Below are 24595 nucleotides of genomic sequence, written 5' to 3' on the forward strand. Positions count from 1 at the left end.
TTTAATTGCATTTAGCCCTAATGGCTTTAAAAAGCAGATTAAATTCCTCGGAGGACAGATCAATCCGTGGTTATTAAGCAGCGTATGATTTATTTCAGCTATTTCTACCTCACCAGCTTGCTAACCAGTTAAAAACTTTTTTAAAAAAAAACAGCCTTGGAAAGTTACCATGCGCAAGGAAAGCCAGAAGGGGAGGGTAGAGGAAAACAGCAGCCCTTTATAACCACCCCAGGGGAATGTTGCATTTTGTGTAATATCACTGAATATCAGCTGTTGGAGAGGTAGAGGTGGGAAGGGTGGGGAGGAGAAGCATTGGATAAAATTAGGGAACCCCGACTTTTCGGGGGCTGAAAACGGCAGCTAAATTGCTTTGCAAGACAGGGAGATGTGTAGAAATTACTGGCCAGAATGAGGGGTTCAGCCTAAACTAAACCAAATGGGGACTAGGCACCCCAACTCAGCTGATTGACTACCGTCAGAACGATTTGATTGACAGAGTGACCCCCAATTTGACAATTTGGGAGATGGGTACAAATCCTGTGGCTAGGCGTTTTTGTTTTTTTTTGCACCTTAAACAGGAGGAAGCTGCATTTTTATCCGGCCTCAGAATTATTGGGTTGGTGTTTTTTTTTAACCCCCCCCTCCTGCTTTTTTCTCCCCTTACCAAAGGGGGAACCCCACCCAGCGTCACAAACCCGCCTGGCTTTTTTGGAGGAAGACGAAAACTGCACCCATGGCCAGCGACGGGGTGGAAGATGAGCTGGAATTCTACTCCAAGGCTGAAAAATATTGGAAGGACATCCCCCCCACCGTGGATGGGATGCTGGGGGGCTACGGGCACATTTCCAGTATCGACATCAGCAGCTCCAGAAAGTTTTTGCTCCGGTTTTTGAGGGTGAGCAGATTTGGTAGAGGAGGTGATGGCAGATTCCTGGCTGGCCTGTGCCCCCCTCCCGACTCTCTTTCTTTTTCTCTTTCTCTTATTTCTATTTATCCCTCTCTCTTTCTCGGTCTCTCTCTCCCTTTCTCTCTAACAATGTAAAATGACAAAAACAATAATAAAGGGATAAAACAATAAAAATAAACAATGGAATTAAACAGATGAGCGGGGGGGGGCGAGCAGGATTTCATTTTGAATCAAATTGGCGGGGAAGAAGGGTGAAACACATTGCTTGCTTTTGAGGGTCAGGTTCCTAGCCCTCATGGACTCTGTTTTTTTTGTCTAGGACGGCCCAAACAGGACCGGCACAGCCTTGGCCTTAGACTGTGGCGCCGGCATTGGGCGGATTACAAAGAGACTATTGCTGCCCCTTTTCAAAGCTGTGGACATGGTGGACGTGACGGAAGACTTCCTGAATAAGGCCAGGACGTATCTGGGGACGGAAGGCCAACGGGTGCGAAATTACTTCTGTTGTGGGTTGCAAGACTTCAGCCCGGAGCCTAACACTTACGATGTCATCTGGATCCAGTGGGTAATCGGTGAGTGTCGCTGGCAGGAGCGACCGAACAAATTTCCCAATTTGTACTTTCATAACATGCAAGATTCTGTTAATGTAGCTTTAGAGAACAGTCAGATAAGAGAGGGCATAGCCCACAGCTGCATAACGGGCAGAGGAAGAAACTCAGAAATAAACTGCCCCAACTGCTCAGGCTGTAAAAGAGAGATTTACAGGAGATCTGTACTTTCAGACTTGCAAGATTCTCTTAACAGACCACCATCAGATAAGAGATAACATAGCCCAGAGCTGCATAATGGATGGAGAAAGACTCAGAAGAGACTCTTCCTAGCTTCTCAGGCTGTAAAAAGAGACGGTGGGAGAGTTGCGCCGTCAGACTGGCAAAGAGTCCGTCAACGTAGCCCTGACAATAAAGTACAGTTAACTCCTCTGGCCGTTTTTGCTATCTGGTCTACCTGGGACCCTCTTGGATCCTGCAAGGATCTCACCTGGTCCCGTTTCTCCTTTCCCAACAGGACACCTGACGGACGAGCATCTCCTGAGCTTCTTGGAAAGGTGCCGCCTAGGACTCTGTCCCAACGGCATCATCGTCATTAAGGACAACATGGCCCAAGAAGGGGTCATCATGGACGAAGTGGACAGTAGCCTCTGCCGGGATCTGGATGTGGTGTGTAAGATCATCCGCCATGCCGGGCTGAGTCTTTTGGCCCAGGAGAAACAGGAGAATTTTCCAGATGAGATCTATCACGTCTATACCTTAGCCATGAGGTGAAGGAGATCCAGGAAGCGTTCCCATGGTGCTCCAGGGCAAACCATGGTTTCCAGCAGGCCAGGATGAAGGGGAAAGAGGGGAGACCGGCTGGGGTCTCGAAGAGGTGGGGAGCAGGGAGGGAAAGGCGGTTGCGTCCCTGGGCGGTAAAATGGACTGGGACAGGGGAAGTAAAGGTAAGCGTGATTGTAGTCTCCTATGTTGGTTTGTTATGATGGTTGGAAAAACGATCTGAATGACCCACCTTGCATGGTGCAGGAAAGTTGCGGAATTGAATCTCTAGAATCTGCCATCATGTTCCTGGCTTGTTTGAGTTTTTTTTTTCTTCCCACGTTTCAGAAAAAACCACCACAAAAATTCCCAGTTGGCTTTAAGAACAATCCTGCGTTTTTAAACAAAATGACACAAGGAATAATAAAAAAAAAAGGGTGGGGAGGGAAGGGGAAAAAAATGAGCAGGCTCACGATGCTGCATTTTGCTTTGCATTTTTTTTTAAAAAAATTCACAGTCAATTGGATTGATGGAACAGCAGCTTTGGGTGTAAAGAAGTGCAGAATTACAGGCTGAAGATCCTGAATTGGGTATCTTAAATTCGGTACGTCTAGTCCAGTAAAGAGAAGGACCAGGGGTGACATGATAGCGGGGTTCTGATATTTGAGGGGCTGCACAAAGAAGGGGGGGTCAACCTACTCTCCAAAGCACCAGAAGAAGGCAGGACAAGAAGCAACGGATGGAAACTAACCAAGGAGAGAATCTAGAAGTAAGGAGAAATTTCTAACAGTGAAACCTATCAACCAGTGGAACGGCTTGCCTTCGGAAGTTGTGGTTGCTTCCCACAACTGTTTCAGCATCCCCGTGATCCACGGGATCAAAATTTGGATGTTTGGCAACGGGTTCAAATTTATGATAGTTGCACTCACTTAACAACCTCAGCAATCCACTTAACAGCTGCGGCAAGAAAGGTTGAAAAATGGGGCAAAACTCACTTCACAACTGTCTCACTTGGCAAGAGAAATTTTGTGATCAATTCCGGTTGCAAGCCTGTTGTAAAGTCAATGGGGAAGACAGCAGGAAGTCGAAAGCTATGATCGCATGACGGTGGGACGCTGTGACCACATGGGATTTGGCTAACAAGGGCAGCTAGGATTTCTGGAACCACCAGTGTCACTTAGTGAACTCCTATGATGTCACGTGGTATGACTCAGTTAGCAACTGACTTCCCATTCCCACTTACCGCTAAGCGAGAACTACCTGTAATAGATTTATCACCAAGGGGAACGGGTGTTTTACCCACAGCACAACAATAGAGGTGAACAGCATAGAGGCATCCTTTTAATCAGCTGTCGGCATTCCTGTCCCAACCCTGGATGTTCAATACAGCTCCAGCATAAGCCTACACAACCTCACAATCCTTTGGCACAGAGGGGCAAATCCTTCCTCGGCTGGCACACAACTCCACAAAGGGCTTTTCCACCAGCTTAGCTGCCATCAGGATGCGATTCCATTGCAGATTCCACCTCCCCCCAGTCCAATCCATTCCCATGTAGCCACCACTCAAGCGGGCTGCCACAGACACCACGTAACCGGCTGTTGGACACTGAACGGAGATCTGGCAGTTCATGCACTGGCTGCGCAGCATGGCGAGATCCGGGATGGCAAACGTCGGAGGTCCATTCTCATCTGGGGAGGTCACACCTGCTCCAGAGAGGCGCTCGGATCTATAAGGAGGTACCTCTTCAAGCAGTTGGGGAGAGGGAGGGCCTTCACCTTGACATCCACGGGCCAAGGTTGGAGATACTGCCGCAGGTAGACTCGGCAGAGGTGCTTCAAGGTAGGCGGGCTGTTCTCCAGCTGTTTCAGCTTCCCAAAAAGCGCCTGAATCTTCTCTTGGTGGTACCGGCAGTGGCTCAGATCGATCTGGAAGTTGCTGGGCAGCTTGACCACCGGGCCGCTGGCCATCATCAGCTCCAGGGCAGTCTCGGCTTTCTGCAGCAAGTCTAAGGAGAAGCTGTCGTCCTCCGACTCGCTGAGGTGGGAAGAGAGGCGCTCAAAGATGGTGTCGAAGCCGGACCAGCAGGCGGGTCCGTGGAGGGAGCAGTTGGGCGAGGCCCCCGACTCCAGCAGGAAGCGCAGCAGCGGGAAATGCAGCCGGAAGCTCTTGAGGCAGAGGTGGGTGAGGGACTCGTAAGGCGGGCACTCGCTGGGGTCGGCCCCGTGGGCCATCAGCAGCCGTGTGGCCTGGAAGCAGAAGCGGTTGATCAGCTTGGCCTCTTCGGCGTCGCTGCCCACCGTCTCGCCCAGCAGGAAGATGATGAAGGTGAACACCGTGTCCCCATCTTTGGTGGCGGCCTTGACGTCTGCGCCTCCTTCCAACAAAAGCCGGATGTTTTCTATGTTGTGGATTTGGACCCCGTCGCTGCTGGCCAGCGCGTGCAGCAAAGCTGTCTTTCCTGGAGGGGAAGGAGAGACGGATTAGAGGAAGAGCGGAAGAGGAGGGAGGAGGAAAAGAAAGACCAGGCATCTGGAGGGCATCTTTCAAGGCCCAGAGTTCTTAGTGGTATCCCAGGGAGGGGATTCTGGGAGACGAATCCCTGGCTTCTAAAGGATGATTCCAGAAGACGCTAGAGGTTAGAGGTGAACTGCTGTGGTTTAATGAAAGCAGAGATAAAAAGCAGAACCACTGACCATGTTTGTCAGCAGCGTTGATATCGGCCCCGAGTTCTAGGAGACGCCGCAGACAAGGTAAGCGTTCCAGCTCTTCACTGGCTAGATCCAGAGGACTACTTTCATGAATCTAAGAACAATTGGAGAAGGAAGGGGTTATATTATTCCTATCATCTCCCCTTTTTTCTACCCCTCTCCCTCCTGTGGGGACCCACACACCCCATTCCTTGTTTTTCTTCCTCCATTGACACGAAGGGGGGGGGGACTGCTGACAAAGAGAACCAGCACCCCAATCTTTTTATCCCACCCTTTTCGGCCACGTCTGCATTGGGATTGCAAAACCTCAGAACTATCAGAAGTTCCAGGAATTGTCATTTTAAACACACACACACACACACACAAACATACACAACGGGCGTGGCTGGCTACAAACCCGGTCTCGGCGGTTGATGTCTGCGCCGCGTTGCACCAGCAGCTCCACCATGTCAGGCTGGTTCCGCAGCACCGCGATGTGCAAGGCTGTGTAGTAAGTGACCGGATCTACAGAAAGCGGGGGATTTTCATCAGAAAACATGAAATGCAAAACTCCAGATGGGTCTCTTTCCCCTTGTTAGGGATGTTTTTAATCTCCAAATTCTCTTTTAGGCAAAAAAAGGCTATTTTTTCTGAATGGGGTCCCTGGCGCTCTCTGAGCTGGGTGGTGTTCTTACAGACGTTTCATGACCCAACTAGGTAACACCATCAGTGCTAGAAGCAAGACATTGTCAAAGCAAGAATATTGTCAAAGCAAGACATTTTCAAAGCAAGAATATACAGTATTTGCAGCGTTGACACCCCACTCCTTTGTAGCACTGATGATGTAGCCTTGCTCAGAGAGCATTAAAGACCCCATAGGCCTCCTCCTCCTCCTCCTCCCCACACACCCTACTCCCTTCTAGCACTGATGACATTATCTAGCTGGGTAATAAAATGCCACACTCATAAGGCCGCAAGGATGCCACAGTTCAACCCTGGGCTACTGATATTCCCTTCTACTTTCTCAGTCTTAAAAAAAACCTCTGAAAACATCGGCTGCCCTACCCTGCAAGGCTGGTGTTGTAAGAGCTGGCAAGAAAAAAGCCTACCGTTAAGCACCGTCCCACCGCAATAGGAAAGCCAGCAGGGGAAGAAGCAGCCGGCCCACCACTTCCTCCCCATTACCCCCCTCAGTCAAGGACCCCTGAAAAGACCAGCTAGCCAGCCTTGCAGGGAGGCCGCCATGTTGCCCTGGAAACAGCCCTCTGTAGGAGGAGCTTGGAACCCAGGACTCAGGGGGGCGGAGCCTTGCCATTCTTAGCTCTGCATAGCAACTAAGGCGGGGCCTGTGGGCAAAGGGGTGGAGCTAGAGGCCAGGAGGAGGATTCCAGGTAGTCCTCGATTTATAACCGTTCATTTAGTGACCGTTCAAAGCTACAACAGCACTGAAAGAAGCGACGTACGGCCATTGCAGCATCCCCCCCACGGTCGCGTGATCAAAATTCAGACGCTTGGCAATCACATTTATGACAGTTGCAGCGTTTCGGGGCTCACGTGATCCCCTTTAGTGACCATCTGAAGCCCGATTCACTTAACAACCGTGTATCTGTCTGTCCTAACTTGACCAGTCCTAAGTCTGAGGATTACCTACTACACCGATCTTCTCCCTGGTGTAATCCTAAATGAAAACAGTGGCACAGCGACATCTACTGGTGAGAAACAGGCAGCGCAACGACAAACTATACTTATTTAAAAGCAGCAAATTGCAAATTTGAAGGGCAATCCCCTTTAGTGGCAGGGCAGGGTGTGTGTGCACACAACTAAAGGAAGCTCCCCCCCCCCAGGTCAATGCCTCCTGAAGTGTTCCCTCTCCTCTAAAATAAAGGCAAAAGAGGGGAGGGTGGGAAGCCCGACCTTCAAAGGTGATATCTGCCCCATTGTGCAAAAGGACTTCAGCCGCCTGGACCAGCCCAAGCTCAGAGACCTTCAACAAGGTGTAGCTCACGCCTTCTTGGTAAAAAGCCGACTGGGACTCGCTTTCCAACAGCTTCTGGAGAACCAGAAATTTGCTCTGGTCTTCAGCCGCAGACCTGGAGCTTTTACAAACGGAGAAAGACTGGATGAATACGAGAGACGGGCAGAGACAGGCTTTGCAATCTCCTTAATAAAGGTGGGAAATAACAATGCAAAATAAAACATTTTTTGTGCTAGGACGGTGTGGAAAGAAACCCCTTTTCCACTTCTTTGTCCTTAAAGCTGCTTACCTCTCTGGCAACTCCTGATGTTCGGGATCTTGTAATCCCAGAGACCCCAAGATAGCGTCTACTAAAGGCTGATATTCGAAGATGATTCTACGGAAGCCATGAAGAAACGGCATTCTTTTCAATAATCATCCAAAAAGGACTCCCTGCACGCCCAGCCCAGCGGTTACTTCACTTCAGCTTTTCCTCGGCCTGTTTCGAAACCAAAGCATACAGATTTTTATTCATAAAATAAATAGGCATCAGCGGAGGAAGCTACTCAAACCGTAACCGGACACCCAGGGGAAGATCCTTGCTCAGCAAGGCTGGCTTCAGAAGCTAAGCCGGTTTGGATCGGGTGAGAAGTTGGATGGGAGACCACAAGGAAACCTCAGGGCTGCAGACAAGGCTGAGAAGTTGCAGGGAAAATATTTTCAAAGGAAGAGGATACTAAGGCATTTCTATAACATTGCTAAGAAAAGAACTTGGGTGCAACCAAGTTTGACTTCAGGGCCATTTTTTTTATCTTTTGCCAGTGCAAGAGAGGAGGAAGAGGAGATGATGAAGGAGGAGGAGATGGAGGAGGAGGGGTGGAGGAAGAGGAGGAGACGAAAGAGCAGCAGGAAGAACCACACCCCTTCCCCTTAAATTAATTTTAAATTATGATTGAAATCTCATGAAATTTTGGCCATCTCTCCGTAGCTCCCATGAGATTCCAAGCAAGAATGCTGAAATCCCGTGAGATTTCTGGCATGAACCTATGAGACCTCAGGAAGGAGATGGCTCTCAACTCCTAGAAGATCTAACCAACCTTTGCCATTTGCACACTATACTTTGGCAGGTAAGAACAACCTTCCCAAGTTGGGAGCAGATTAAAAACTGTCCATGGAATTTCAGGGAAGTAGGAGCAGAGAAACACAACCTAATTCCTTCAGGTCCATCCTGAAGACCTTTCAACCAAGGATGGAGATCATGCCATCCGGTCCCAACGGGAATTCTTGGAAGGGGCCCTGGAGATGTTGTCTACGCAGGAGAACCCAAGATCATCTCAATATGGCTTTTGGACCCTAACATCTCCTAGCCCTGGATGTGAAAACGTTGACCAGATGTATGGCTTAGATTAGAAGGTCATCGTTATCCTTCATGTTTCTAGTCACCATGGCTGCCCCCACCCTCCCCGGCAGAATTCTTTCATTCAACTGCCACCTCCAGAATGTGAGAAAGGTTTTGCCGGAACAGACCAAAATTCCAGGCGGGGAGGGGTGTAGAGACCCCCGGAAAGCCCCCCAGGTCCTACAGTTTGAAAAAAGACCTTGTAACATTTCAAGAACTTCTCCAGACAGACCCAGAGATTGAACCTGTGCTAAATCATGGCTATATTTTCTTCTCTTTTGAAAGGATCTCTAGTCCAGCTACCCAAAAGAAACTCAGAATGACCACTGCGGCTATAATAAGGCAAAGAAAACTTGGCAAAATAAATTATCTTTGCCTGCAGGAGGAGGCTGGAGGGAGGCTAATCGAAAAAGGCCAGCTGTTTAAGAGGCAGGGCAGGGCAGGGATGTCACACTCACACACAAACAAACCCCAGTCCTCTTATTTTGTAGAAGTCAACTGTCCCCTTGGAGAGGGCCTTAGGCAGCTGCTGAGAAGTAGCAAACTGTCAAAAAAAATAAATTAAAAACAGTGGCAACCAGCCTGGCTGAAGAGGAAGCAAAGCAAATAACAACAACACAAGAAAACAAGCCCCACTTTCAGGAATAACGAAAACTTAATGACAACTCCAAGAGTAAACAAACCAATTTGTAGCAGATCCCCAAGGATAAAAGACCACGAGGATAAACTTTTATCTTTTGGGCAGGCTGTTTCAACCTTCCCCTTCTTGTGCAATATTATTATTGTTAATTGTTGTTATTTGATATTATTTCCTGATCAATACAGACTTGATTGTACGCATTGCCCTTAAAAAGCCCCAAAAGACTTCTTCCTTGCTTGATTTATTAACATATAAAACTTCTACCTTCCCCTTTTTGTGCATTATTATTAATTATCCTTATTGTTATTATTTCCTGATCAATACAACTTAATTTATGCATTCCTTTTTTTAAAAAAGCATTAAAAACTAAAAACACTTCGTGGGTAGTAACCAAGCTTAATATATAAAAATTCTACTTTCTTCTTCTTACGCACCTATCATGCGCTCACCCAATTTACGATTGTCTTACTCGAGAGTAACCAGCTACGGCTTCCCTTTTGTTTTCCTCGTTTCCTCTTTTGCAAAGGTCTCTCTCTCTCTCTCTTTTATTCTTTTATTCGTTTTATCCCCCCACGTTTGCAGAAAGAAGCTTAGCTGATGGAGGAGGAATAACAGATATTTTCTACTTTGCAATTTATCCAAACCTGCCCGCTCCAAATTTTGCAGCGCGTTTTTTTACGCACCGCCTCGGATCAAAAACTCCGCAATTGTTTGTTTTTTTTGCACTTCTGAAGCTGGCCATTCACACGGATTTCTCTTCTTCTTCTTTTTCTTTTTTTCTTTTTCTTTTTTCGCATCCGGGAAGATGCAGGAAGCGGAAGAGAAAAAAAAAAATGCAGGCGTAGCTTTCGATTGCAAAGAACCTCTGTCCGGTTTTATTTTTTTTATTTCTATTTTCCCTTTTGCCCTCTGCAGGTTGGAGGAGATGTCTGTCTGCTGAAAAACATCCGAGTTTCAGGTTCAAACGACCTCTAGAGGGTGCGCTTGGCCTGGAAGATTTTTTTTTTTTAAGATGCATATATATTTTTTTATTTTAAAAATTTTGGTTTTTAAATTTAAGGCTTTCTTTTTTTACAAAAAAATGAAACCAGGTGAAGAATGCATGGAAAATCTCTCTGACATGATCACAGTCTTCCAGTATTTGAGGGGCTGCCACAAAGAAGAGCGGGGTGTGTGTGTGTGTGTGTGTGTGTGTGTGTGTGTCCAGCTATTCTCCAAAGCACCAGAAGGCAGGACGAGAAGCAACGGATGGAAACTAATCAAGGAGAGAATTATTTGTAAAAATAATAAAGGCGGGATACAGATAAATAGATAGATGTCTGGATATCTCCTCTTTTCATCCTCATTTACATTTACACTGAAAAATCTTTCCACAATCAGAAATGGGGCACAGATTAGCAACCAACCTGGCAGAGGAAACGCTTGGAGACTTTTCTGAGCAATGCTGGCTGTTGAATGATTGCAATGTTTTTGGAATGGGGGGGGCAGGGGTATCTTTGGGGACACTCAATACTCCCCCCTCCCACTTAGCAGTTTCTTATCTTGAGAAATTAATCTGCCCTTTGACACGGCGTGCAGACGTTTTCCCCGTTCAAAAACCTCACTATTATTTGGGCCATCTGTTTGCAATTTATAAAGTCTAGTTGAAGTTGACTTTATTAGCTTTCCTCTCTCAGAAGGGGGCTCGCTCCCCCCCTACACCCCCTTTGATCCCTTGTGCCTACCTCTGCAAAAATTTGCAAAATTCCCAGGGACCCATCTTTCCTTTTCTCTCTCCCGTCTCCCTCAACCTCGCCGTTTGACAGACCTAATTCTTAAAATCAAGTGAAATCTGATTTCGGGGAAAGTCACTGACAGAATGTGTGATGATTGTGGCTAAACAAGAAGCGTTTTATTTATAGAAAGCTAGAAAACCTGGTGGCAAGCCACACATTCTGGAGGCAAGCCGTTCCACAGGAAATTCCTCCTTAGTTCCAGGTTGCTTCTCTCCTTGATCAGTTTCCATCTGTTGCTTCTTGTCCTGCCTTTGGAGGTGCTTTGGAGAAGAGGTTGACCCCCCCTTCTTTGTGGCAGCCCCTCAAATATTGGAAGACTGTCCTTCTTTTCACTAGACTAGATATGCCCAATTCTGGCAACCGTTAATCATCTGTTTCAGACTCCAGTCCCCTGATCATCTTTGTTGCTCTTCTCTGCACTCTTTCCAGAGTCTCAACATCTTTTTTTTATATTGTGGCGACCAAAACTGGATGCCGTATTCCAGGTGTGGTCTTACTAAGGACAGAGTGGTACTAATACTTTATGTGATTTGGATTCCCTTCCCTTCCTCATCCCTTCCCTTTCTTACCCAAACATTATCGGAGGCCGAAGTTAGTCCTTTGTTAACATTGATTGGACTTGGAGAGAAGCCATCACCTATCCACCAGGGAGGCAAGGAATGGTGGGGGCACTTTAGGAAGAGGTCCAGAGAAATTTGATCATTAAGAACCCCTCCTGGCTGTCTGGGGGAAATTTAATTAAATTGCTGGAAGGCTTGTGTGCAAAAGAACACATCTGGATTCAATATGTGCGACTTTGATATATATATATATATATATATATATATATATATATATATATATATAGAGAGAGAGAGAGAGAGAGAGAGAGAGAGAGAGAGAGATGGGGGAGGTAACAACAGAGAAAAAAAGGGGGGTGACTGAAACCATCTTTAGTGGATAGGAAGCTCCTATGATTGGAAGGAAATCTGCTTACTGAAATATCCAGAAAATGAATTTGTAGAATCACCCACTTGGAGACCCTCCAGAGACGGGCTGTTCCACTGATTAATTGTTCTAACTATCAGGACATTTCTCCTTAGTTCTAGGTTGCTTCTCTCCTTGATTAGTTTCCATCCGTTGCTTCTCGTCCTGCCTTCAGGTGCTTTGGAGAATAGCTTGACTCCCTCTTCTTTGGGGCAGCCCCTGAGATACTGGAAGACTGCTATCATGTCCCCCCTCGTCCTTCTCTTTGTTAAACTAGACATACCCAATTCCAGCAACCGTTCCTTATATGCTTTGGCCTCCAGTCCCCTAATCATCTTTGTTGCTCTTGTCTGCACTCTTTCCAGAGTCTCAGCATCTTTTTTTATAATAAATTTTTTTTAAAAATGTAGAATAAACATTAAAAAAAAAACTTTTTAGCAATGATCTCTAAATCCACAATTTGAAAGCATTAATCTTCTTTGACTGTCTGTTTTTCTAAGTAGCAGAGTTTAAAGTTTCTCCTTGTAGAATTTGTTTGCTTGAAGATCATCTATTTTCTCGCTGGGTGTGTGGGGTGTATATTGGTCTGAACTAAACAAGCTTCCTTCCAAACGTCTACGGAGGTTCTCCCATCATCCAGGTCATGGTTGTCCCAAAGTTGCTTTTCCAAAAAGCAACTAGACTGCCTTGGTTTTTTTTCTCTCTGAAAACGTTTCGCTTCTCAGCCAAGAAGCTTCTCTGAAGAAGTTGCTTTTTGGAAAAGCACTTTGGGGACTTCATTCCAAATATTTCAGAATTGTTTCACACAGGCTGTATCGTGTGAATATCTTTCCTTCTCCTTCCTGCCCCTCCTGATTTTGACAGAAGACCAACCCACCAAATATTCTTCTCGCTCTGTAAAGAATTGGGGGGGGGGGGGAAGAAAGAGACACATGTCCTGCAAACACCTTCCTTTAACCTCTAGTGTAAATAAAGCAAATTTATTGCTTTGACCTTGCAGATCATCTCTTTGAGCAAATGGAACACAAGAGGTCAAAAGTGTAACCGGCTGGAGGGTGATGAGGGTGGTGGAGGACTCAAGAAAGGAAGAGAAAAACCAAGTTGCGCCACGCAGGGACTGAAGAGCCAAGAGAGTGGATAAAGAAATAGAGGGAGGGAGGAACATAGAGCATAGAACAATAGGATTGGAAGGGACCCTGGAGATCTTCTTGTCCAGCCTTTTGCTCAAGCAGGAGACTCTATCCCATTTCAGACAAATTGGTTGTCCAGTCTCTTCTTAAAAATCTCCAGTGATGAAGCACCTACAACTTTTGGAGGCAAGCTGTTCCACTGAATTGTTATATGTTATATATATATATGAATTAGTACTTGCAATGTAAGGTTGATAAGCTTGTTAGCAGCTGCTTATTCCTTATCTGCAAATTTATTGATGGAAAACTGATACCCTCCTTCATCCATCGAAGGAGACAAACAAACAGAGATAAAAGCACCTGATTCTCTTTAATTGTGAACAGACCGGCCGGCACACTCTTCCTTACAACCGGGACCTCTTAAAAAGAACCAGACGGGCACTAAATGCATTTAATCCTATCTAAATTGTGAGGCTGGAGAGAAGAATAGGGCAGAGGGGGAGGGGGGGGGAGAGGAGAAGCAGACCCCCACCCCCCCCTGGGGTCCTACGCCGTGCCTTTAAGTACCCGAACGAGGTAGGAAATGGCATTAATGCGGCTTGTTTAATTTATTTATTTGACTTTGCAAATCACCACCTTGACCCGCAGGGCAGGGCAGGGGGTTGTGGTGGGAGGGCGCTGTGAGATTACCAATCTCCCCCCACACACACACACCTTCCTTCCAACCTCCAAAATTTTCTCAATGACTTACTGTTCCAGCTGTGCGAAAGGTCCAGGGGTAATTCTGGGGCTCCCCTGGCGCAGAGCACATACGTCTTGGCGTGTCTAAAGAAACTTTAGCCGCCTGCCAAGCAAACTCTCCACCTCCCCCCTCCCAAAATCGGCAAGTCCTAATCTCTCTCTTCCCCCCACCCCACCCACCAACCCCTCCCTCCCTCTTGCTTTAGAACTGGGCTCTCCTTTGATCATAAAAAAATGAAACCCTCATATTTCACTTTCCAAATACCAGCAATCAACAGACTTGAGCATCCGTGGGGAGAACCGAGACTTGATTATGCTCTCCACCGTGGTTTTTTTTAACGCCCTGAGCAGCTACTCAGATGTGTTTGGGGGTCTCTCTCCCCCCTCCCAACCTTGGCTGGCCTCCCATCCCAGACTGCTGGCAGAGAAACGGAGAGAAGGGAGGGACCCTAAAGGAGCATCTAGTGGGTAAGGCGCCCAGCTAGACACTGGGAGTTCTAGTCCTGGTATGAAAGGCAGCTGGGTCATTTTGGACCAATCATCAGAAGGAGGTGGTGAATTCTAGTCCCGCCTTAAGCAAGAGAGCCAGCTGGGTGACTTTAAGCCAATCGCCAGGAGACGGTGAGTTCGAGTCCTGCCTTTGCATGAAAACTGGCTGGGTGACTTTGGGCCAATTATCGAGAGAAAGAAAAAGGAGGAGGACGAGATGGAAGAGGAGGAGGAGGAGGAGGAGACCTTCAACACATTATATGATAAAGTTGAGCTTGACTCTTCCACCTTTTCTCCTCAGAACCAAAGTGTTTGGCGACTGCCACCTTCTGAGGTAAATTTCAGAGCCACCGTCTCTCTCGGCCTCTCCAGCGATTCCGATCTGAGAACTCAACCGAAGCCTCCTCTGACGCTACGGCTGGTCTACCCCACAGGGCTGAATTCTGGCTCCGGTGTCGGAGGTCAGGCCGGCCTTCAGGGGGAGAGACCTCTGGCTGCTGCCTGTTTTATTTCTGCCTGGCCCCTGACCTGGAGCAGAGTTCTGGAGAACTTCCACCTCCCCTCAGGGCTGTCCTGGTGGTCTCTTGGGACCTTCTCAAGACACCGTTGAGGATGGCCTTTAAGGGCCGGACGCTCTTTTTCCAGACTGGCCCACAGGATCAAGCGCTAACAAGATTGAGAGCATTGGGCTAAAAGCTAGAAGGAACTCCAGTTTCCTGGTCCTGTTGATTTCACCATCCTTGTTTGTTTCTTTTTTCAGGGTTGGGTTATTTGAAAGAAGGCTTACAAGCTTTCCTAGACTTTACTATTATCTACTGAGGTTTTGCTATTTTCTCTCATCATTAGGCTGGTGGGAAGGCGCTTTTTAAAGCAATGGCTCCCCACCTTCGGAACTCATCTCCCCATGAAATGCTTGCAGCCCTCTCTTGTGGGGGGAAAAAGAAAACTAGGAAAAGAAAGTTTAGCAACTTTTTCTCTGGAAGTTTCAGTGAATTTTCTACTACAGGTAGTCCTTGACTTACAACCATTTGTTTAGAGACCATTCAAAGTTACAAACAGTCACTAAAGAATAATTGTAAGTTGAGGACTACAGTAAGTTTCCCTCAAAAGTTTTGATTTCTGTTTGTTTAATCTTTCAGAGACGGAAAGAAAATAGGGAACTGATTGAAATGGTCTTATGTGTATTTTTTGGACATTCTGATTCAACCATTTGCTTTTCTCCTTTATGGATAAGAGACCACCAGGCGATCTTAGAGCTGTTGAGTTGACTGGAAAATTTAAAAAAAAAATCAATCCAGAAGGAATCCAGGAAACCATAGCCACACCGTTGTCCTAAAAACAACAGGAGACAAAGAGGTATTTATTTTTTTGAAAACTTTTTATATAGCAGGGAAGTTTTAAAAGTTGCATGGAAAGATGGCGGCTCCTAATTGGATAAGACTGCCCCCTTCATCTGCATAGCTCCGCCCTTGAAAAGTGACCCATTTAGGGAAACAGAGGCTGCCCTGTTACCACCCTTGTGGGGGTGACAATTTGCTATAAGCCCCTGAAGTCCATTTTTCCTTGGTTATTATTATTATATATATTTGGGTGGGGGCGGTTAGTTTTGTTTTCCTTCTGGGAAATTTGCAAGTTTCAAATGTCTGTGGATTTGATTTCATAAGGTTGTGCAAGGCAGCCCAATTTTATGAGGGGGGGGACAGACAGCGGGGTCCAGGGGAAAGGATGCAAAGAAGGAATTTCTCTCTTCTCGCCGCCCCCCCCAAATATATATATTTTAAACTCAATAAGTGGGTTGGCTTTCCTCTAATTTAACTCTTCCTCTTTCCAAATTGGGAGGGGGAGTTGAAATGGGGAGAAGGGCAGGTTGAGGGAGGGGGGGGCGAAGGAGGGGGAGGGCGGCTGAGGAAGTTTATGGACTCCAAGAAGGCTCTGTCAGTCAGTCAGTTTCAGGCGAAAACAGCACAGCGACAGGGGATGGGTCAATTTCAACTTGGATAGAAAAAACAAAGTTTGGTTCCAACGTTTGACCGAAGGGAAGTTTTCTGGAGCTGTGGCGACGGTGCGCTGGGGAGGATGGGGGGTGAGTGGGGGATAGATCCCGAGTAAAAAGTTTGGAGAAGTTCTTTCTCTCCCTGGTCCACAAGCTCACACAGGAGAGACCTGCAGAGAGAGAGAGAGTGAAAGAAACAGAAAGAAAGGGAAAAAAAGAAGAAAGAAAGAAAAAAAGAAAGAAAGAAAGAAAGAAAGAAAGAGAAAAAGGAAGGAAGAAAGGAAAGAAAGAAAGGAGAGAAAGAAAGGAAAGAAAGAAAGAGAGAGAGAAAGAAAAGAAAGAAAGAAAGAAAGAAAAAGGAAGGAAGGAAGGAAAGAAAGAGAGAGAGAAAGAAAGAAAGAAAGAAAGAAAGAAAAAAAGAAAGAAAGAAAGAAAGAAAGAGAAAAAGGAAGGAAGAAAGGAAAGAAAGAAAGGAGAGAAAGAAAGGAAAGAAAGAAAGAGAGAGAAAGAAAAGAAAGAAAGAAAGAAAGAAAAAGGAAGGAAGGAAGGAAAGAAAGAGAGAGAGAAAGAAAGAAAGAAAGAAAGAAAGAAAGAAAGAGAAAAAGGAAGGAAGGAAGGAAAGAAAGAAAGAAAGAAACAGTGAATACAATAAGGACTCCCACACACCCTCAGAAGCAGGCCCACACAAACACACATACACGCGCACACCCCACCGGGGAAACGTAGGAGGAGGAAGAAAGGGGGGGGGAAAGGGTGGAAATCAAAGCAGAGGGAAAAGTTTTTGGGGGGGCCGGTGTGTTGCTTTGGGGGGAGCCAAGGGAGGCTCGCCAGATCGTAGCTCCTGGCCGGCCGGCCGGGCGGGGGTCTCCTGCCCCACAAGCTGGATCCGGGCGCGATGGACGCGGTGGCCGCCTTCGGGATGGACAAGCAATTCGCCCCCAACCCGGTCCGGATCCTGGAGCCTGCAGACAACCCCCAGGCGCGCAAGAACTTCAGCGTCAGCCACCTCTTGGACCTGGAGGAAGCGGCCGTCGGCATGAACGGGACGCCCCGGGAAAGCGGCGCGGAGGCTCGGGAGGGCGGCAAGGGGGCTTTCGAGCCCTCCGGGGGCAGCAGCGGCAGCGAAGCAGGAGGACGAGGCGGAGGAGGCGCGCTGCGGGAAGGTGAGCACGTCGGAACGCGCGTCCCGGCCAGTCCCGGGCAAAGGGAAGAGGGCAGAAGGCGCGGCAGAGACGGGAAGGTCTCCTGTGGGAGGGAAGGGCTCTTGCCTGGGGGCCCTTTGGGGAGCCTGCCCCCTCCCAGAGACCGGGGAGGGGGTCCCCTGCGCAGGAGCCTTAAGGGGCTCTTGGGAACGCGCTGCCCCTCCTTGGGGGTCTCCTGACTTGCTCGGCTATCCAGCGCCCAACACGCTCTGGGAATCCCAGATTCGGGGGCATTGAGGGGAGGGAAATCTTGGGGGGGGGGACTTTTATTGAGGGGGGGGCGACTGTGATTCAGACGGTGGGAATCAGGGAGAACAGATCCCAACCGGCCTTTGCAAAGATGCTGTCAAATATCCAGAATAGGCGCCGCGGATGAAGTTCAGTGTCTTCTTTCTTTCGTATTTAGCCCGATTTCTTCCTTCGTCTTTGGATGTCCAGCAAGGCCGTTGGAATGGGGGGGGGGGGGGGGAGAAAGAAAGATCTCCTTTTGCAGGTTAATCCAGAAAGTCCTATTTTGCCAGAATCAAATTGGGGAGGTTGAAATGGTGAGCACCAAGTTTGGAGGATAAATCCTGCCTATGTTGGTCAGATGCATTAAAAAAAAAAGGCAGGTGTGGAACCAGCGGAGAAATTCTATTAATGAGGGATCCTGGGTGCTCTCTGAGCGGGGTGGTTTTCTTGCAGACGTTTCATGACCCAACCAGGGAACATCATCAGTGCTCGGATGTTACCTAGTTGGGTCAGGAAACGTCTCCAAGAAAACCACCCCGCTCAGAGAGCACCAAGGATCCCTCCTTCCAACTCTACAAATATTCTCCTTTATTGGTAATTCTATTAGTGAGTAGTAATGGGGATTATTCTACTTTACAGTAAGGTGAAGGCCTTTAAAGACTCCCAATGCAGTTGCTCATTTATTCTGTCCTTTATAGTTTTGGGTGCAAAGGGGCTGTCCAATCCCTCCAGTGATGAAGGACCCACAACTTCTGAAGGCAACACGTTCCACTGATTAATTGTTCAATGACTGGACAGCCACTTGTCTGAAATGGTCTGGGGTCTCCTGCTTGAGCAGAAGGTTGGACTAGAAGACCTCCAAGGTTATTCTTGCCCCCAGAAAATGTGGGTGCTCCATCACTGGAGCTTTTCAAGGAGAGGCCGGACGGTCATTTGTCTGAAGTGGGATAGGATCACCCACAGCTCTTGAAGGCCAGCCGTTCCACTGGTGAATTGTTCTGCCAGGAAATTTCCCCTTAGTAGTCCTTTCCACCAGGTCTTTGGAAGAGGGAAACTCATCACACTGATTGGGTGGGAAACTCCGCGTCCCACTCTGGGGGAATCGACTGCGCACGGCGTCCTGCTCTTCTTTCCTGCACTGCATTCGTTTACGTTAGAGTGTTGTCTGCCAATTTTATGTAAAGTGTGGCTGTCGGCAGCACATTAAATCAAATAATAAAACCAAACTATTAAAGCTAACCGACTAATTAGCCTCAGTGGCTATGTAGATTAGTATAGGGTGGTTTTTATGAAAGCATTTGTCAAATTTAGTGACGCTTTCATATATACATGTATATGTGTATGTGTGTATATATGTGTGTGTGTATACATACATATACACATACATATATGTTTGTGTGTGTAGTTTTATATATATATATGTATTATATCTATCTCTATATCACTATTTCTATCTCTATCATCTGTCCGTCCGTCCGTCCGTCCGTCCATCCATCCATCCATCCATCTATCTATCTATCTATCTATCTATCTATCTATCTATCTATCTATCTATCTATCTATCTATCATCTATCTATTTATTTTCTTTCTATCTATCTATCTATCTATCTATCTATCTATCTATCTATTTATTTTCTATCTATCTATCTATCTATCTATCTATCTATCATCTATCTATTTATTTTCTTTCTTTCTATCTATCTATCTATCTATCTATCTATCTATCTATCTATCTATCTATCTATTTATTTTCTATCTATCTATCTATTATCTATCTATCTATCTATCTATCTATCTATCTATCTATCTAAAAAAAATCCATCCTTTCTGAGTGGAGGTAAAGTAGATAAGAATTTCTTCTCCGCAACACTCAGGCCTTGCTTATCGGCCAGACATTTTCCTAATCGTGTTTGTAGCCAACATCATATTTTCTGTATCAATTTTACATTGGGGATGGAAAATTTCCTGGCTTCGTTTTTTTCTGCACATGTCAATATATTGCACTGGCTTCCCCTAACAGCATCCCCACTTGTGAAATGGATAATAAAGTATGCTTTGGACCATCGACAGCAAACCATCGTAAAAGTGGGGAGGGATAACTCCCTTGAAAAAGATGGAAGAATGGAAGCTGGTCAGATTGGCCCGTGCGTCATTCATTCCGTCAGTGAGGTAGTCATCACACGGACGGGTGTGTTCCTCCTGTAACATTCTGTACGGTTGAGGTCAGCCATTTCACAACTGTAGCTGGTCCATTTTGCCTTTGTAGGGCTAAAAAGCAACAGCGCATTTTGAATCTCTAGAAATGGAAACTTAATCTCCTGAATTTAATTTAGCCTAAAGGAAAACCTGCTTGTTTACACTGGGACTAGATGGAATCTATGATAGATATTTTCTTCCTTCCTTCCTTCCTTCCTTCCTTCCTTCCTTCCTTCCTTCCTTCCTTCCTTCCTTCCTTCCTTCCTTCCTTCCTTCCTTCCTTCTTCCCTCCCTCCCTCCCTTCTTTCTTTCCCTTCATCTCCTCTCCCTCCCTTCATTCTTCTCTCCATTCCTTCTTTCCTTCTCTTTTCCGTCCTTTCTTTCTTCCTTCCTTCCTTCCTTCCCTCCCTCCCATGACTGCCTACCCAGATAATTTAGTTCCCAAGAAAACTAGACTGCCCCATTTCTGTAATAGCTACTGCAAGATTAATCTTGAGATGGAACTTGGCTATTGTTACACATAAAACCGTGTAACATAATAATTAAATCCTCTGATGATCTGGATATGGTTATAAAAGAATGAATAAGGAGTCACACATGACAGGAAAACCTCTTATTTATTCATTTATTAGAAGCTACAATGGAAAATCAGATGTTCTGCTTCTGCAATGAAGGAGTAGAATGTACAATGGGAGGCAGGACAAGAAGCAACGGATGGAAAATTATCAAGGAGCGATCCAACCTTGAATTAAGGAGAAATTTCCTGACAGTGAGAACAATTAATCCATTTTCTCTGGCAGTTGTGAGTGCTCCACCATTGGAGGTTTTCGAAAATACACTGGACAGTTATTTGACCAAGATGGTATATTGTCTCCTTGCCTAGAGCAGTGGGTTGGACTAGAAGACCTCTGAGATCCCTTCCCGGTCTTGGTTCTATGACATTCAGTGGCATCGTCTAAGAGCATTAGGAAGGTCCTCCTCATTTTTAAGTGACATCTTTTCTGATTTTCATCTTGCTAGCGCCCTCTAAGACGAAGGATGGTTGCCTTCTGCATGGGCACCTACAGACATTATTATTAAATTCCTGGGGATCCAAGTTTTAATCCGCTACCTAGTTTCATCTATAATCTTTTTTACAATGTAGAGATCAGGGCGGGAAAGCCCTGAGTTTTATTTAAACCATTCTGGAGGAATGACGCTCAGAGAACTCAGCTTAACCAGAGAAATTGGAGCAAAAGAATGCCCGGATGAGTTTGGGGGATTTTAGCTGCCCAACCACAATCTTTCTGGGTTTATTTGTACAAGTTGGAGGAAGGCCCCTTCTGTCTTGAAGGACCGTCCCGTGTATACGTCGGGTTCCAGAATAAACATAACCTCTATGATCTCCCCAGCTTGAGAAAAACAACATTCGCTCCTTCGAGAAACGGAGATGGTCTTCGCAGGCGAGACATCAGCTTCGCTTGTTCTGGTATTTCCTCCTGGCAAACCTGGAGGAGATCCAGGTCCTTGTCCAACTCAGTCAGAACCTTGTTGGAAATCCTCAAGCCTGCAAGCTTCATCAGAGGTGTGGAAGGAGAGGGGTGCTGCTCCTTTTTGAAGCCACCCTCACAATCCCACAGTCTTGATCCAACTCCAAGAAGGACCCCATGCAAGGCATGTAGAAGTAGACCTTGACTTACCCCCAGACATGGAGAAAAATGGGCTGGAATAAGGGGACTTGTGAGGCAGGTCTGAGGTCCCCTCCCGTGGCCACCTGACCACCATTTGGGTGCTTGAGACAACGTGGCGGCACGCGTCAGTCATCTCGTAGTCTCTTGACCCTCTTTTGAGACGGCTTTGTTGGAAAGCGGCATTTGCGTCCCAGCTTAAACCAGTTTTAAAAAGTTGCTCTCTCCTTATTTAACAAGCATAGGACAGACCTAGATTCAGAGAAAGAGCCCAGAGGACGGAAGGTAAACGGCGACAATCATCGGGACGTTTCAAGCAAAACTCCACGGGAGGACCGCTCATTTTCTTTTATATATTTATTGAATTTATTTGCCACCCATCTCGTAGCAAACGACTCTGGGCTCATTATTCCGGTGAAGAGAAGCTGTATGGTTTCCATTTAGAAAAGGGCAAAATTAGAAGGAAAAAGAGAGAGAGAGAGAGAACAATCTGGTGTGTTTTCACCTCCCTCCACCCAAACAAATTAATCTGGATCTCGATCCATCCATCCATCCCAGACACGCGTCATCTGACTTGCTACCTTTTTAATTCTTGTTTCAACAACCCCACCCTCCTCTTTTCTTTTCTTTTCTTTTTTTCCTTTTGCTTATTTTCTTTAGCTCTCCTTCAAAAATGCCTCTCCCTTCCCTTTCTTTTGGACTGGCCTGCCTGTTCCTTTGCCACTAACTGGGTCCAGGTGGTGGGTTGTAAGAAACGTTGGTGTAGGCTTCAGGCTGTTAAATTACACCCTGAACGTTGGGAGGTTAGCGATGCTAACTCCCGGGGAGAGGGGAGGCAAAAAAAATTTTTGGGAGCCCTTTTAAATCCAAACATTGTTTATGTCAACCAGTCTGGGGGTTTAAACACAGGAAGCTATCTGAGCCCAGTCCGGCTTTAAAACTCCTCTGATGTTGCTTCCATGAGATTCAGGCGATTGTGAATTAGCTGCTACCGAGCAAGGAATATTCAGGTCATCCTGGAGTTGTGTTGTTTTTCAACCAGATAAAACATTCCCCTGAATGTAATGAGGAAATATTATGACAGAATAACATTCTGAACGTTAGCGCCTGTTCAAAGTTACAACGGCGCTGAAAAAAGTGATTTTATGACCCTTTTTCACACTTATGACCGTTGCAGCATCTCCTGGTCACATGATCAAAATTAGAACGCTCGGCAACTGACTCATATTTATGACGGCCGCAGTGTCCCGGGGTCGCGTGATCCCCTTTTGCGACCTTCTGACAAGCAAAGTTAACAGGGACTTAACCACAAAGGCAAGTCCACCTTTGAGAAATATTTGGAGATTTTTTTCTTTCCCTGGAGAATTTGGAGCAGTCTCAGCCACGCTGCTTCTCTGCCCAGAAATTGGAAGAAGAAGAAGAAGAAAAAAAACAACTTTTAAAGTCTGTGGATGCCCAGTTCTGTAACAATAACCTATTTTGTTCTCAATTGATGGCAGAGCAGTGAGAAACGGTTCAGATATCAAAAGGGCAGCCAAAAAAGCCGATGCCATCCTCGGCTGCATTAACAGAGGGTGTCAGACAGGCAGTGAGGTGGCAGTTCTGACGGACGGATAGAATCAAGATCACGTGAGTGACGTGAGGGCGAAGGTCTGTCCTCTCTCGTGTGAAGTGTTAGTCCCACTTTACAAAGTACTGCCACACTTGGAATACTGAGTCCAATTTTGGTCGCCATATTATAAAAAAGATGCCGAGACTCCAGAAAAAGTCTCAACCAAGATGATTAGGGGACTGGAGGCTGAAACATATGAAGAATGTTTGCAGGAATTGGGCTTGTCTAGTTTAATGAAAAGAAGGACGAGGGGAAACATGATAGCAGTCTTCCAATATTTGAGGGGCTGCCACAAAGAAGAAGGAGGAGTCAAGCTATTTTCCAAAGCACCAAAAGGCAAGACGAGAAACAATGGATGGAAACTAACCAAGGAGAGAAGCAACCTAGAACTAAGGAGGAATTTCCTGACAGTGAGAACAATTAACCAATGGAACGGCTTGCCACCAGAAGTTGTGGGTGCTCCATCACTGGAAGTTTTTAGGAAGAGACAGGACAACCATTTGACTACGATGGTGTGGGGTCTCTTGCTTGAGCAGGGGGTTGGACTAGAAGACCTCCAAGCTCCCTTCCAACTCTGTTATTCTGTAATTCTGGTTCAAAGTCCATCAGTACTAGCTAAGGTGAAACTGCCAAGCAAACATGTGATTTTGAATCTCTTGTAGGACCATGTTTCTGTTTTGAAGAGACTTCATTCCTTTGCTTTAAGTTTTTTTTTGTTTTTAAGACAGGCTTGTGTGATGAGAAGCCAGAGGCAATTTGAAAGCTTAAGAGCAAGGGGAGGAAGAAAAAAAAAAGGACTGATTGTGTTTGCTGCAAATTACAGCTCAGGCACTCTGCTTGGAGTGCCTGGAAGGAGGGGAAAAAAAATCTTGAGTTTTCCAAAATTGTTTGGTTCCACCCCAGCCTAGAAAGACCCACCACCAAGGCAAAAAAAAAAAAAAAAAAAGAAATATACAGGTTGAGATCTACATCAGAAGGAATTCCTTTGTGAAAACATCTGCTCACATTTATAGCGGTGATATTATTGGCAGGAGAACCTCAAAAGCAAAATAATAATAATGATAAGAGAGGAGACAAGAGAGATGGGAAGGGGAGGCATCTAGATTAAACTATGAAACTCAGATTGTCCAAAGTGTGCCAAGTAAGTTTATCAACATGTTTTTAAAAAAGGGAAGGGGAGAAAATGCGAAGGTTATCACCACAAAGCAGGAATTAGAACAGTGTTCCTCAAAAGCTAGCTGGGGAATTCTGAGAGTTGAAACCCACCCATCTAAACCTTGTCAAGGTGAAGAAACACTGGGTTAGAATCTTTCTCTACCCGTCTTGTGATTTTTTTTTACTAGATCTAAAATTTCTCCATTTTTACACTGGACGCTGCGCGAATATAGCAGTTGCCGTTTACTCGAAGCAAGTCGTGGTTTAGTGTACAAAACATTGCAGTAGTTAGGATACATAATTCCAGTTCCAGCAACTGTATTTAAAACATGGAATCATGTGGCTGGAGGGGACCTTGGAGGTCTTCTAGTCCAACCCCCTGCTCGAGGCAGACCTTATGCCATCCATCCTTATGATTCTATGTTCTAAGCAGTTCTATGTTCTAAGCAGTTTTCAAGAAGAGACTGGACAGCCACTTGTCTGGACTGCTGTAGGATCTTCTGCCTGAGCAGGGGGCTGGACTAGAAGACCTCCAAGGC

General features: G+C 46.1%; 3 protein-coding genes across 3 annotated transcripts in view; 2 read left to right on the forward strand and 1 right to left on the reverse strand.

The window, feature by feature from the left end:
* The first annotated feature begins 711 nt into the window (after nt 1-711).
* On the forward strand, nt 712-2416 carry NTMT1 (N-terminal Xaa-Pro-Lys N-methyltransferase 1). Its single transcript, XM_015822666.1, has 3 exons — nt 712-895; nt 1227-1479; nt 1973-2416. The coding sequence occupies exons 1-3, from the start codon at nt 734-736 to the stop codon at nt 2227-2229; spliced, it is 672 nt and encodes a 223-aa protein (XP_015678152.1). The 5' UTR covers nt 712-733; the 3' UTR covers nt 2230-2416.
* Nucleotides 2417-3547: 1131 nt separating this feature from the next.
* ASB6 (ankyrin repeat and SOCS box containing 6) lies at nt 3548-9616 on the reverse strand. The gene is made up of 6 exons (XM_015822669.1): nt 9582-9616; nt 7170-7358; nt 6820-7001; nt 5324-5430; nt 4912-5020; nt 3548-4676 (listed from the first exon to the last, which is right to left on the reverse strand). The coding sequence occupies exons 2-6, from the start codon at nt 7280-7282 to the stop codon at nt 3916-3918; spliced, it is 1272 nt and encodes a 423-aa protein (XP_015678155.1). The 5' UTR covers nt 7283-7358; nt 9582-9616; the 3' UTR covers nt 3548-3915.
* A 7271-nt stretch (nt 9617-16887) lies between these two features.
* PRRX2 (paired related homeobox 2) overlaps nt 16888-24595 on the forward strand; it is a 16655-nt gene continuing 8947 nt past the window's right edge. The window contains exon 1 of the mRNA XM_015822667.1: nt 16888-17155. Within this exon, the coding sequence (XP_015678153.1) occupies nt 16888-17155 (268 nt within the window). The remainder of the gene's footprint in view (nt 17156-24595) is intronic.

This window comes from Protobothrops mucrosquamatus, unplaced genomic scaffold (genome assembly GCF_001527695.2).
Source record: "Protobothrops mucrosquamatus isolate PMUCROS unplaced genomic scaffold, P.Mucros_1.0 scaffold1638, whole genome shotgun sequence".
NCBI classification, from domain to species: Eukaryota; Metazoa; Chordata; class Lepidosauria; order Squamata; family Viperidae; genus Protobothrops; species Protobothrops mucrosquamatus.